The 12,951-nt window shown below is 46.8% G+C and overlaps 1 protein-coding gene across 1 annotated transcript in view; it reads left to right on the forward strand.

Moving 5' to 3' along the window:
• LOC113014391 (phosphatidylinositol 4-kinase beta-like) overlaps positions 1-8,507 on the forward strand; it is a 14,657-nt gene extending 6,150 nt beyond the window's left edge. Inside the window, exons 4-14 of the mRNA XM_026155893.1 lie at positions 1-277; positions 1,102-1,329; positions 1,411-1,659; positions 1,744-1,850; positions 2,596-2,700; positions 2,771-2,894; positions 3,007-3,120; positions 3,199-3,350; positions 5,764-5,896; positions 6,440-6,560; positions 7,158-8,507. The exon at positions 1-277 is cut by the window's left edge and continues 116 nt beyond it. Of these exons, the coding sequence (XP_026011678.1) occupies positions 1-277; positions 1,102-1,329; positions 1,411-1,659; positions 1,744-1,850; positions 2,596-2,700; positions 2,771-2,894; positions 3,007-3,120; positions 3,199-3,350; positions 5,764-5,896; positions 6,440-6,560; positions 7,158-7,339 (1,792 nt within the window). The 3' untranslated portion in view covers positions 7,340-8,507. The remainder of the gene's footprint in view (positions 278-1,101; positions 1,330-1,410; positions 1,660-1,743; positions 1,851-2,595; positions 2,701-2,770; positions 2,895-3,006; positions 3,121-3,198; positions 3,351-5,763; positions 5,897-6,439; positions 6,561-7,157) is intronic.
• The last annotated feature ends 4,444 nt before the right edge of the window (positions 8,508-12,951 follow it).

Below are 12,951 nucleotides of genomic sequence, written 5' to 3' on the forward strand. Positions count from 1 at the left end.
AAAGCTCATCTTGTCCGACGAGCTCAACCCCGCCCCATCTGACAGCCCCACATCCTCGCCGTCTCACCGTCGCCATCGCCATCACAGACACGATGGCAGCAACGCCGAGGCCTCTTCCATGTTTGGCCCTGGACAGGGACAAGCCGAGGTGTTTGTTTCCCCGTCCAGGAGGACCCACCAGAGATCCAAGTCGGATGCCACCATGGCGAGCAATGGACCTGGTGCTGGTCTCCGACGGACTGGCAGTAACCCAAAAGTGGAGGCGGTCCACGAAGAGGTGAGCCAGAGATTCTCTCGGGTGGTGCCGTTCCTCTAGAGCAGGGGTGGGCAGCTCCAGGCCTCCAGGGGCTGGTGTCGTGCAGGTTTTAGATCTCACCCTGGGTCAACACACCTGAATCACATGATTAGTTTATTACCAGGCCTCTGGAGAACCTCCTGTTGAGGAGGTCGACAGCGGTGTTGGATCAAGGACACATCTAAAACCTGCAGGACACCGGCCCCCGAGCCCTGGAGTTGGACACTGCTGCTCTAGAGTCAAAGGCTATTCAGAAAAGCATAAAATCAAACATGACTTTTAAAAACACCAGTACAGGCTTTCAAGGCCTACAAGTTAAAAACTACATTTTCCGCAAAAATGACGTCACTTCCGGTTTCGTGCAGGTAATGGCGGACATGCGATCGTTCGCGCTGACGACTGTTTCAATGTGGGAAGTGTTACGAACAGCTGATCGGATCGGCAAAGCGTGTTTCTGGAATATTACGTTTTTGTTCCTGCAAGAGCTTTTTATGCAATTTTTGCAAAGCTATATGTGGAAGGCAACCGTGACCGAGGACAAGCTGATGGCATCAGATGTAAGAACAACTCCTCCGGTTTCATATGCAAAACAAATTATTGCGCTAGCTTACACGGTTCAGATTCTACAGGGATTTAAAAATAGTTGCGCAAAACGGCGCGTGCCCGCTCCTACCGGCTTTAAAGGGTTAAACGGCCCATTCGAGCTATCGATGAGTCACTCACATGCCTCTGTGGGCGGAGCATCAGGGAACGTGTGTGTGTGGTTAGAAACTATGACTCTCTGTGGGTGTTTCGTGCGTCTGCAGCCCGAGCGTCTCCGTCCTCAGAGGGAGTTCATCAAGTCTCTGCTGTGCATCGGGAAGCGTCTCGCCACGCTGCCCACCAAAGAGCAGAAGACCCAGCGTCTGATCTCCGAGCTGTCGCTGCTCAACCACAAGCTGCCGGCCCGAGTGTGGCTGCCCACCGCCGAGCACCAGCACCACGTCTGCAGGGTCCCCCACACGCAGGCCGTGGTCCTAAACTCCAAGGACAAGGTGACCTCTGGTGTACCCGCCACATGTGCCAGAGAACATCTGTCCAATGTCCTCTGACTGCTGCTCCTTCTCCTCCTTTAGGCTCCATACATCATCTACGTGGAGGTGTTGGACTGCGACAGCTTCGAGACGTCTCCCGTTCCCGTTCGCATCCCAGAGACGCGGATACGCTCGGCCCGCTCCGCGGAGAACCTGGACTGCAGCACTGCAGCTAATGGCAGCAGTGGTATGACATCGGAACACAGAACGGGAAGTTTCTCCACCGTCCCAAACTACGACAACGACGACGAGGCGTGGGCCACCGATGATATCGGGCAGCTGCAGGTGGAGGTATGTGAAAGCGTCGGCATACTGCCTGCAGTAACCCTGTGTACTCTGTCCTCCCGAAGCACAGTAACAAGCATGTGTTTGCAGATGGAGGCTCAGACCAGCAGCAGCGACAACATCAGTCAGTTTTCAGTCGACAGCATCACGAGTCTGGAGAGCAAAGAGCCGGTGTTCATCGCCGCCGGAGACATCAGGTAAACAGCGGGTTACCCTCCACAGGCGGAGGTTAGAAGCAGAAACGTGGGAACACCAGTGCTGTTTCAGGGCAGTTCAAACGAAATATTACGCCGTGTTACCCGTGGTAAGCTACGTGTAACACAAGCTAGTGTTGGTTCTGCCCAGCACGACGCCAACGTGCATGTCGGCGCTTCATGTTTACAATTTAGCGTTTCCAGGCTGTTGGCGGCCGCGGTCTCACTGTTGCTGATGCCCGCTCACTTGCAGCTTTCTGCTCTCAGCTCCTCCCCCCTTTAGGCCTTGGCGTGCTGCTCAAACAGGAGCCTCTGAGCAGCCTCGCCCACTGAACACCACCCCTCCCTAGAAGCTGAGCCACAGACCACACCCCTCCACACTACAATTATGTGTTTGTAGTTTCAGTAAATTCAAGCTATAAAGGAACAAAATGTGATCTGAAGTTGTTTTTAAAGTAATTAAAACAATAAAGGAACCGCACCTACATAGACTGGACCTTTTTGTTAGTTATTAGTTTCCCCATAGAAGCTTTCTTTGTAGTTGCCATATTGATAGGACACCAACATCACCTGGTGTGCAGATGTAATTATGATGAGTTGTTGTCACTGTCCAGGAGTGTAGATCTCTGAAGAGCAGCACGTTCAGGAACTCTTCTTTCTGAGGATGAAATGGCCTGAGCAGTCCCGTGAAGCTTCGATCTTCAGCTGTGCGTTCTGCCGTGACGCTCCGACCTGGTTTGTTTTTCAGACGGCGGCTATCGGAGAACCTTGCTCACACTCCCACCGCATTCAGGAGGGACCCCGAGGACCCGTCGGCTGTTGCCCTCAAAGAGCCCTGGGAGGAGAAAGTCAGGTGGGTTTGTGAAGCCGAGCAGGGGAACGCTCCACAACGTCTTCCTCGCGCTAACGCCGTTTGTGTTCAGGCGGATCCGAGAGGCGTCTCCGTACGGCCACCTGCACACCTGGAGGCTGCTGTCGGTCATCGTGAAGTGTGGGGACGATCTGAGGCAGGAGCTGCTGGCCTATCAGGTCCTCAGACAGCTGCAGGTACAGACGCAGTACAGACACATGCACACAACGGTACAGATGCAGATACAGACGCAGTCTCCGTGTGGTTAAACTGCTTCCATGTTGAAGCCGAGTCTGTTTCCTTGGTCAGTCCATCTGGCAGCAGGAGCGCGTTCCTCTGTGGATCAAACCCTACAAAATCCTCGTCATGTCTTCAGACAGCGGGATGATCGAGCCCGTCCTCAACGCCGTCTCCCTGCACCAGGTACACAGGGGATTCTGGGAAAGTTAGTTGTCTTTGTCTATGAGACTGAAACGCAGTTTTCGTGTGTGTGTCCTCCAGGTGAGGAAGCAGAGTCAGCTGTCGCTGCTTGACTACTTCCTGCAGGAACACGGCAGCTTCACCACAGAGGCCTTCCTCACCGCTCAGAGGAACTTCGTGCAGAGCTGCGCCGGCTACAGCCTCATCTGCTACCTGCTGCAGGTCAAAGACAGGTGAGACATTCATAAAAGTTAAACAGTGACCGTTATCCCTGCTGATGAGGTTAAGACTGCTGCCTTGAGTGAGGACGGGTCTGTGGATTCGGAGGACTTTACATCAGTGATTACTAGCAACCTCAGCACATGCATTGAGAATATTGCCCCATTAAATGCTGCAAAAAAGGGTGCCAGCCAGCGACAGTGCACTACCAGATGAGCTGAAAGAGCTCCACGCTTGCTTTAACACCCTTAACACCAACCAACATTGAGCAATTCTACCGCAAGGTCCTGACGAGGACTAAGCCCCGAAAGCCCTGAACATCTAATAAAGAAACATAAAGAAACCTTCCAGGTCCTTTACATCCCTGCAGTTTGCATATCATCAGAACCGTTCTACTGAAGACTGTCAATGCAGCCCTCTATACATCCACCTGTACACCTGTACATCCACCTATACATCCACCTATACACCTATACAGTTATACATCCACCTGTACACCTGTACATCCACCTATACACCTGTACATCCACCTATACACCTATACATCCACCTATACACCTATACATCCACCTATACACCTGTACATCCACCTATACAGCTATACATCCATCTATACAGCTATACATCCATCTATACAGCTATACATCCATCTATACAGTTATACATCCACCTATACACCTGTACATCCACCTATAAACCTATACACCTATACATCCACCTATACACCTATACAGTTATACATCCACCTGTACACCTGTACATCCACCTATACACCTGTACATCCACCTATACACCTATACAGCTATACATCCATCTATACAGCTATACATCCATCTATACAGTTATACATCCACCTATACACCTGTACATCCACCTATAAACCTATACACCTATACATCCACCTATACACCTATACAGTTATACATCCACCTGTACACCTGTACATCCACCTATACACCTGTACATCCACCTATACACCTATACATCCACCTATACACCTGTACATCCACCTATACAGCTATACATCCATCTATACAGTTATACATCCATCTATACAGTTATACATCCACCTATACACCTGTACATCCACCTATACAGCTATACATCCACCTATACAGCTATACATCCATCTATACAGCTATACATCCATCTATACAGCTATACATCCATCTATACAGTTATACATCCACCTATACAGTTATACATCCACCTATACACCTGTACATCCACCTATAAACCTATACACCTATACATCCATCTATACAGCTATACATCCATCTATACAGTTATACATCCACCTATACACCTGTACATCCACCTATAAACCTATACACCTATACATCCACCTATACACCTATACAGTTATACATCCACCTGTACACCTGTACATCCACCTATACACCTGTACATCCACCTATACACCTATACATCCACCTATACACCTGTACATCCACCTATACAGCTATACATCCACCTATACAGCTATACATCCATCTATACAGTTATACATCCATCTATACAGTTATACATCCACCTATACACCTGTACATCCACCTATAAACCTATACACCTATACATCCATCTATACACCTGTACATCCATCTATACACCTATACAGCTACACATCCATCTATACACCTATACAGCTACACATCCATCTATACACCTATACAGCTACACATCCATCTATACACCTGTACATCCATCTATACACCTATACAGCTACACATCCATCTATACACCTGTACATCCATCTATACACCTGTACATCCATCTATACACCTATACAGCTACACATCCATCTATACACCTATACAGCTACACATCCATCTATACACCTATACAGCTACACATCCATCTATACACCTGTACATCCATCTATACACCTGTACATCCATCTATACACCTATACACCTATACATCCATCTATACACCTGTACATCCATCTATACACCTGTACATCCATCTATACACCTATACAGCTACACATCCATCTATACACCTATACAGCTACACATCCATCTATCCATCATGTGTTATGGGAACTGCACCACCAGGGCGGGACAGCAGGCTCTACAGGCTGTCATTACAGCATCACGGTCCATGTGTGGGATTGCTTTCCCATCACTGGAGGGGACGCCTTATAACAACGGGGTCCTAAAGAGGCACCCCCTCCCCCCACAGCACACACTGCAGTCACCTGTACATCTACATTGAAATCCTGCAGACTCTACTTTCTGACCACTCTCAGCTCTTTCCTATACAGTGCTTGCTCTATTTTTCTATGCTTTTTTTAAAAAGTGTGACTTTTGTATATATTTGATTTATTTGTGTGTAGAGAAGGTAAGAATTTCCTTGCTTAGCTCTGCAGCATGTAGAGAATCCTACATGCCAATCGTTCGGTAACACCTCGTCTGATCCCCACAGGCACAACGGGAACATCCTGCTGGACTCCGAGGGCCACATCATCCACATCGACTTTGGCTTCATTCTCTCCAGCTCTCCTCGCAACCTCGGCTTCGAGACATCTGCCTTTAAGCTGACCTCGGAGTTCGTGGACGTGAGTAGAAACAGCCTGAGGATGTGTTGGAGGGAGATGATCCCGGGCAGAGGTTGATCACAATTTTGGGCTCAGGTGTAGTCTCCTGATATTTACCTGTCACTGAGAACAGACCAGCACGCAGCTGGAGGGCTGCCCTGCACGTCTGGATGGGATTTTTAGCCACTCAAAGCCGACTCTCTGCTGACTCGTAGATGAATCGTTCATTTTGTTTTTGGAACTTCAAAGTTGCTAAGGATCCTTTCTGGTGTCCGACAGCTGTCAGCAGCAGGATCAGGAGATCCCACATGTTCTGTTCAGCATTGAGCCCTCAGCACCGCCGGTCACAGCCGGCTCGGTCGTGGTTTCTCAGCCGGGCGCTGCAGAGGTTTAGTTTTGATTTGGATGAATTTCTGTTTGATTCACGCGTGGATTCCTGAAGGACTCTAAAAATCGGGGTTTCATGGCTCCTGATGACAGGAGCTTTTATTTTGGTGGAAGAAAAGCTTCCTGTGGAGTTTAGCATGGTGGCTGTCCTGATGCCCGGTGTTTGCTGTGTTTCAGGTGATGGGTGGGCTGAACGGAGATATGTTCAACTACTACAAGATGCTGATGCTTCAGGGTCTCATCGCAGCCAGGAAGCACATGGAGAAGGTGCTGCAGATCGTGGAGATCATGCAGCAAGGTAACACCATTGCGCCTTTCTTACAGCTGAAAACGGCACACACGCGCGGCCTAAGCCTAACCCCGTATTTACAGCTGTAAGTACGAGTCGCAGACAGTCTTAGTCTGTAGGACGGGGATACTTTCTGTTCCACATCATCAGGGAACAGGTCCGGCCACAAAGTTCGTCCCTGCTGAAAACTCCAAACTTTTTATTATCCAGAACAAAAGTTCATGTTTGAGTTTGTGCAGATGATGCAGCGAGTCACACTCCACCTAACTCCAGGCAGCAGAGGCCAAGCTAGCAGACAGCTAGCAGCTGCAGCCTACAGCCGGTTTTTGCAAATTTCACTATTCAGTGATATTAGAGTCATTACGGAAACTGCCAACACTGCGTCACAGCAGCCCGGCAAGACAAAGGTTAAGGAGTTCTCTTATTGGCCCCTATAACCCTCGCAGTGAAGCTGCAACAACAAACTCATTCCTGCGTCACATCGTAGCGCTGTCGGCGACTCGGGTGGAGGTCCAGAGTGCACGAATTGACCGGTGTGGGTTTAAGGACGTGTTTGCCAGTCAGCTGTTAACAAAGTTGTTGTGCACTCTTATTTTAACCCCACAGGTTCCCACCTGCCGTGCTTCCACGGCTCGAGCACCATCCGTAGCCTGAAGGACCGTTTCCACATGTCTCTGACAGAGGAGCAGCTGCAGCTGCTGGTGGAGCAGCTCGTGGACGGGTCCGTGCGCTCCATCACCACCAAACTCTACGACTCCTTCCAGTATGTCACCAACGGCATCATGTGACCCGTCTGGACTGAGCGACGGCGGTGGCCGGAGCCGGCAGACGTTTCGCTGCGCCGCCGCCTGATTGGATTCGACGGAGCCGCCTCGTCACCGTCATCGGGGTCGAAGCGGCTGCTGGAAGACTCGATAGAGACGGAAACCACTTCATCACATCGTTTATGGATTTACATCTGCAGCTAATCGAAGCGACAGCACGGCAGATTCGACTTCCTGCTGCTCGTCACACGGAAACGCGTGAACTCGTCACTGCTGTCGACTTTATTAACCAGCTCATAATCACTACTAAACTGCCCAGCAGCAGAGCGTTTACAGACACAACCACCACTACTTCACCCATCCTTCAGCTAAAAACAGCTCAATGTTTCCGATTCCACGTCTGTTGACAGGAAAACGTCTGAGAAAGGCGTTTTGTTCTTTCCAGCAAACATCCTGTAATTACAGAAGCTCCTTTTCCAAAGATAAGTCTCGTAATCGTAAGCCCGAGATTCCAGAAGGCGCCCTCTTTTTCCTCCCAACTTGTCGTAGTTTAAAGTGGACTCAGAGGAGAAATCTGCAGTAACTCGAGGGTGAGCCCGAGGACGCGTCTGACTGGGTCGGCACGAACCTTCTCTTGACGTTTAAATGAAGTCCGAGTGGACGCGAACACCAGCAGAGGTCGAAGGAGTTTGCTCTCCGAATCAGAATGGCTACGAGGAAAAAGCACAACGTGAACTCAGCGTTCTCGGCACGCTCACAGAAAGGCTGACGTATCCACCCTCCTTTACAGATTATCGCTTTATCTTCCAGCAGCATTCCTGTTTTCACCAGACATTTCTCACAGCTCATCGTCAGCCTTGTCCCGACATTTTTAGCAACTGTAAGCGCGTCGAGGTTTGGGCAAGCTCAAATTCTTTTGTCCTGAACGTCCATTAGCCTGAGCCAGTGACCACTGCTGCTCATTTTCCTCTGTTTTATTTCATTGTATTTCACTTTTTCCTAAACTGTTATTTTACCACTTTAGCTCATTTTTCTTTCCCAAATATCTATTTAGCTGTTTGGTTTTTAACAGAGTCACTGTCATGCTAGCTATGCTAATGGAGAATTACTCACAGACTGTGGAGGAGCAAAGTCCAGAATATTTATTAGAAATATGGCCATTACTATAATAAACTACATTATTATTTTTTAATTACTAGGGGAGATGTCTTTTTAAGCTAATGTTCCTGTACTAGCTAACAAAATTAATACCTAATAATGGATTGGATTTATATAGCGCTTTTCAAGGCACCCAAAGCGCTTTACAATGCCACTATTCATTCACTCTCACATTCACACACTGGTGGAGGCAGCTACAGGTGTAGCCACAGCTGCCCTGGAGCAGACTGACAGAAGCCAGGCTGCCATATCGCGCCATCGGCCCCTCTGGCCAACACCAGTAGGCAAGTAGGGTAAAGTGTCTTGCCCAAGGACACAACGACCAGGACAGAGAGCCCAGGGATCGAACCGGCGACCTTCCGGTTACAGGTGCGATTCCCAACCCCCTGAGCTACGGTAACCTAGCTAAGGCTAATCAAAGAAATAAATGAGTCCTGTCCTCATTTCCTAATAACATTACTCTTTCACTGCTGTAGTATACAGCTTATGCTCTCTCACTAGCTAATAACCACTAAACTACTAGCAGCAGAGAGTATACGTTTATTATACACTTAAGTTGATTCTTCCCTCATTGCAGTTTGTTGGCAATTAACCTGACAGTGTCTTGGCTAAAACTTTTCGCCAAGTTACTTTTTTTTATTTATTCCTCTCTAAAATAAGTACGTTTTGTAACAAGATAACAAACACGCCATTTTAGTTGCTGTCTCTCTATAAGCCTACTTTCGTCTGATTGGCTGACTTGCAGTAGTCTGTAGAGGGGCAGCACTTTCTTCTGAACTGCACTTTCCGTTTAAACCTTTGACCAACTAGCATCAGCACAAAAAACACAGTAAGTTGCCTTTGAGAGCTTTTATAAAACAGTTTTGTCTTGTTAGTGTAAGAAAATACTAAACCTTTATCAATGTGACGAGTGTCTGGTGAAATTTTTTTTTATTTTATTTTAATGTTTGTTACAACATCTTTTTAGGTCCAATTTCAATTTCTGAAAAAAAGTTACTGAAGTTTTGTTGTTCATGTGTTTCTGTCAACTCGGTGCACATGCTAGAAATTATACAGTGACAATGTCAGTGTACAGTAAGTGGCCGTTCTGAGCCAAAGGGTTCTTATCAGGAGAAGTATACTTATTATTATCACTTTGGACTAAACGCGTTATTGTTATGTGAGTCTGTATTTACGTACTAAGAGCTCAGCAGTGTTCCTCTCTGATTGGCCCCAATTCCCTTGGTTAATGCTGGCCAGTCAGAAGAGGCGGTTCTGTGCACGCCGAGCTTGGGTTCTTTGAGACTGACGATCAGTTTCCTGAACACGTGAATGTTTTAGACGTGTTCTCGCTGTTGAGCGAAAGCTAGCGGTTTTAGCAGCTGCTGCTGATGTCGCTCTAATGCTGGAACACTGGCTTTATTTCAGCGTCTTACACATAGAAACGGCTTCCTGTGTATTTCTACACAGCACCTCTACCTGACGCACTAAATGAGAACGTTTCGGATAGCGTTTGCTAGCTAACAGTTGTCATTTCTGTAAATAGCAACTTTCCCCGCTGTTTAAGGGCAGCAGCAGTTCACTGGAGGCTGGCTTTGAGCTGCAGTTCCAGTTATGACTGAAATCAAACATAAAGCATTTTTACAGCTAGCTAAACGGTAAGCTAATGCAGCGTTACATTTGTAGAGATGAGCAGTTAGCTGGAGCTAATTTCAGTGAAAGAAGTGTTATAGTGGCAGTTTCCTCTAAAACGATTAAAATATAATTTTACTCTCAGATGCACTTGATTATTAGCAGGTAGCAAGACACAAAATCTTTCCAATTTGGTTAGTTATTCCACACGAATGGTAATCAGCTAACATCAGGTCGGGGCTAAAATCTGGTCACCTGACGCTCGGACATTATGACAGTTTTATTTTCTGTTTTGTTTTTATTCTTGTTTATTAGTGAATGTTTAACTGTGAAAAGGGGGACGCTGAGCCGGCGGACAGTGAACTGGGTCTTTCTGGAATAAAGCCAGTGTTTGTAGTCGTTTTCTGACCACTGTAAAAGGACAACCACAGTTCTGTTGTCGTGAACGCAGCGCCACGTTACCGTCTGCTAACTAGCTCACTATTTTACGTGCAGCTGTGTCTAAAGTTTACCAGATTAGCAAACGCTCTTTGCATTCTTTGTCGTTCGTTATTTGTGAATCTGTACACGAACCGAGTTTGTTTCCCGTGAGAAAAATCGATGCCTTGAGACGTACAGAAGGTACAAACTTATCAATGCAACAGGAGGGACGGTGGGACCTCAGAAGTGCTTTTTATATCCTCGGTTTGACGGCTCCAGGGACAAGTTTCAACACTCCAGTACCCCTCGCTCATCTGCATTTATTTACATTTCAAGTCCCGTCTCCTACAGAGGGGCTCTTTAAAATGTAAAATCATTGGGGAGTGATACTGCTGTTTGACAAGCTGGAGACGCCCGTAAAGTCGAGCCAAATGATGGGTTAGTTGCAGTTTGGAGGCTAGTGGGGAGAACGGATGGTTGAAACTCATCCCTGCCGCTGAACATCCTCATTGCCTTTCTGTCATCAGCTCTGAACACAGTCAGTGTGAAAAAGTGCATTTATGAAACGTTTCTGTCGTTTGTGAGGATTCTTTGTTGTTAATATTTTACTAAAACACGGAGTCATACAGCAGCCATGTTAGTGTTTGGTTTTTGAGGAATTTCTATGGGAAATGCTAACGACGCTAACGTCACGGTCAACGATACTTTTCACTGTGTGAAGAAACATTATATGAAAACACTTTGAGTGATTTCTGAGGTAATTCACAAACAGCATCATCTCAGGAGACGGGAGGAGGACGCGTGAGATCAACAAGTCATTTACCCCAAATCATACCGCGTGCTTATGAAGTCGGATTATGTGGAAAAGCACTTTTATATGAAGATTAGTGTAAATACACGAGAGCGGTGGGGTCCATGAAGCCACTGAATCATGAGGTTGACTTTATGTACTCCTGGTGATTGGGCACTCAAACACTATTGGCCCTCTCCTGCAGCTGTTGTTAGGCTACGTTCACTCTGCAGGTCTTACAGCTCAATTCTGATTTTTGGATCAAATCCGATTTCTTTGTCTGCTTGTTCACACTACAAATAAAATGTGACAGCAAACGCGCTCTAGTGTGAACCCTGAAAGCAGCCGCATGCGCAAAGGAAGACGTCACACACAACGCGCTCTGTTTAGACCCAGAGCAACAGTATGTTTGACTGTTTCAGACTTTACGTTTCCCAATTTTGCTTTAAGTTATAAAGTTATTGTGTTATCTACATTTGGCCTAATAATGATCCTTATTGCTGTTTCAGAGGAGCGCTGCTTCAAAGGATAGCTGCAGATTTCTGTCAGAATCTGCAGATTATACAGTACAAAGAAAATGTTCACGTTTCTCCAACATTGTTCCCAACAGTTTCACTGGATGGCCAGGAAGCGTTCACGATGTCTTCTCTGGCGCTGTTAATTGGCGTCCGTCTTGTGTCAGTGACGTAAAAGACGTATTTAATGCGACATGACCATTAAACAGCAGTCGCTTTCTGAAACATCAGATACGTATCAGATTCAGGACCACATACGAAAGTGACCCAGATCGGATTTGTGCCGTTCACACTGCCACACTACGATCGGATACACGTCGCACAGGGTCAAAGAAGTCGGATTTGATGCGCTTTCACCTGCAGTGTGAACGTAGCCCAAGTCTGCATCTCTGCAGCGACGTACATTAATGTGTTGAATCGTTAAGATCCAGCTGACGACTGGAGGTGTGTCCCCGTTTCTCATCATGTAGAGTCCATCTGTCACGTCCTGACTAACTGCATGGCAACTTATTCAATAAACCTGAAACCTGCTTCTGACCTGCACCTGTGTGCTTTCTCAGTGTGTAAGATACTTACTGGTTTTAAATCACTTTTCTAACTGGTGCATAATTAACTTTAAAAAGAGTCAAATCTGAAATTTCGCATCTCATATTTTATGTTTACGAACATCTACACCAGAGGCGTCCAACTCCAGGCCTCGAGGGCCGGTGTCCTGCAGGTCTTAGATGTGTCCTTGATCCAACACGGATGATTTAAAATGTCCTGCAGTTCTCCAGAAGCCTGGCAATGAATTAATCATGTGATTCAGGTGTGCTGACCCAGGGTGAGCTCTAAACCCTGCAGGACACCGGCCCTCGAGGCCTGGAGTTGGACGCCTCTGATCTGAAAGACTCTTCTCTTTAAAGTAAGAAAATAACAAAAATTAAAAAAAGTCACAATTCGGATTTTTCTATGATCACAGGCGTACATAACAATGTTGGTCTGCATTCTTTGTTTCCTATAAACTAAATTTAAAAAAGTTTGCCAACTAATTAGTTGTAAAGGCGATGGTGTTCAAATGTTTGAAATTGTCTGTGGTGATCCAGAATAACAAGAACAAAATCCGCATGTTAATGTTTGTGAACAAATCCATGAAACTGAAG

This window comes from Astatotilapia calliptera, chromosome 22 (assembly GCF_900246225.1).
Source record: "Astatotilapia calliptera chromosome 22, fAstCal1.2, whole genome shotgun sequence".
Taxonomy (NCBI): Eukaryota; Metazoa; Chordata; class Actinopteri; order Cichliformes; family Cichlidae; genus Astatotilapia; species Astatotilapia calliptera.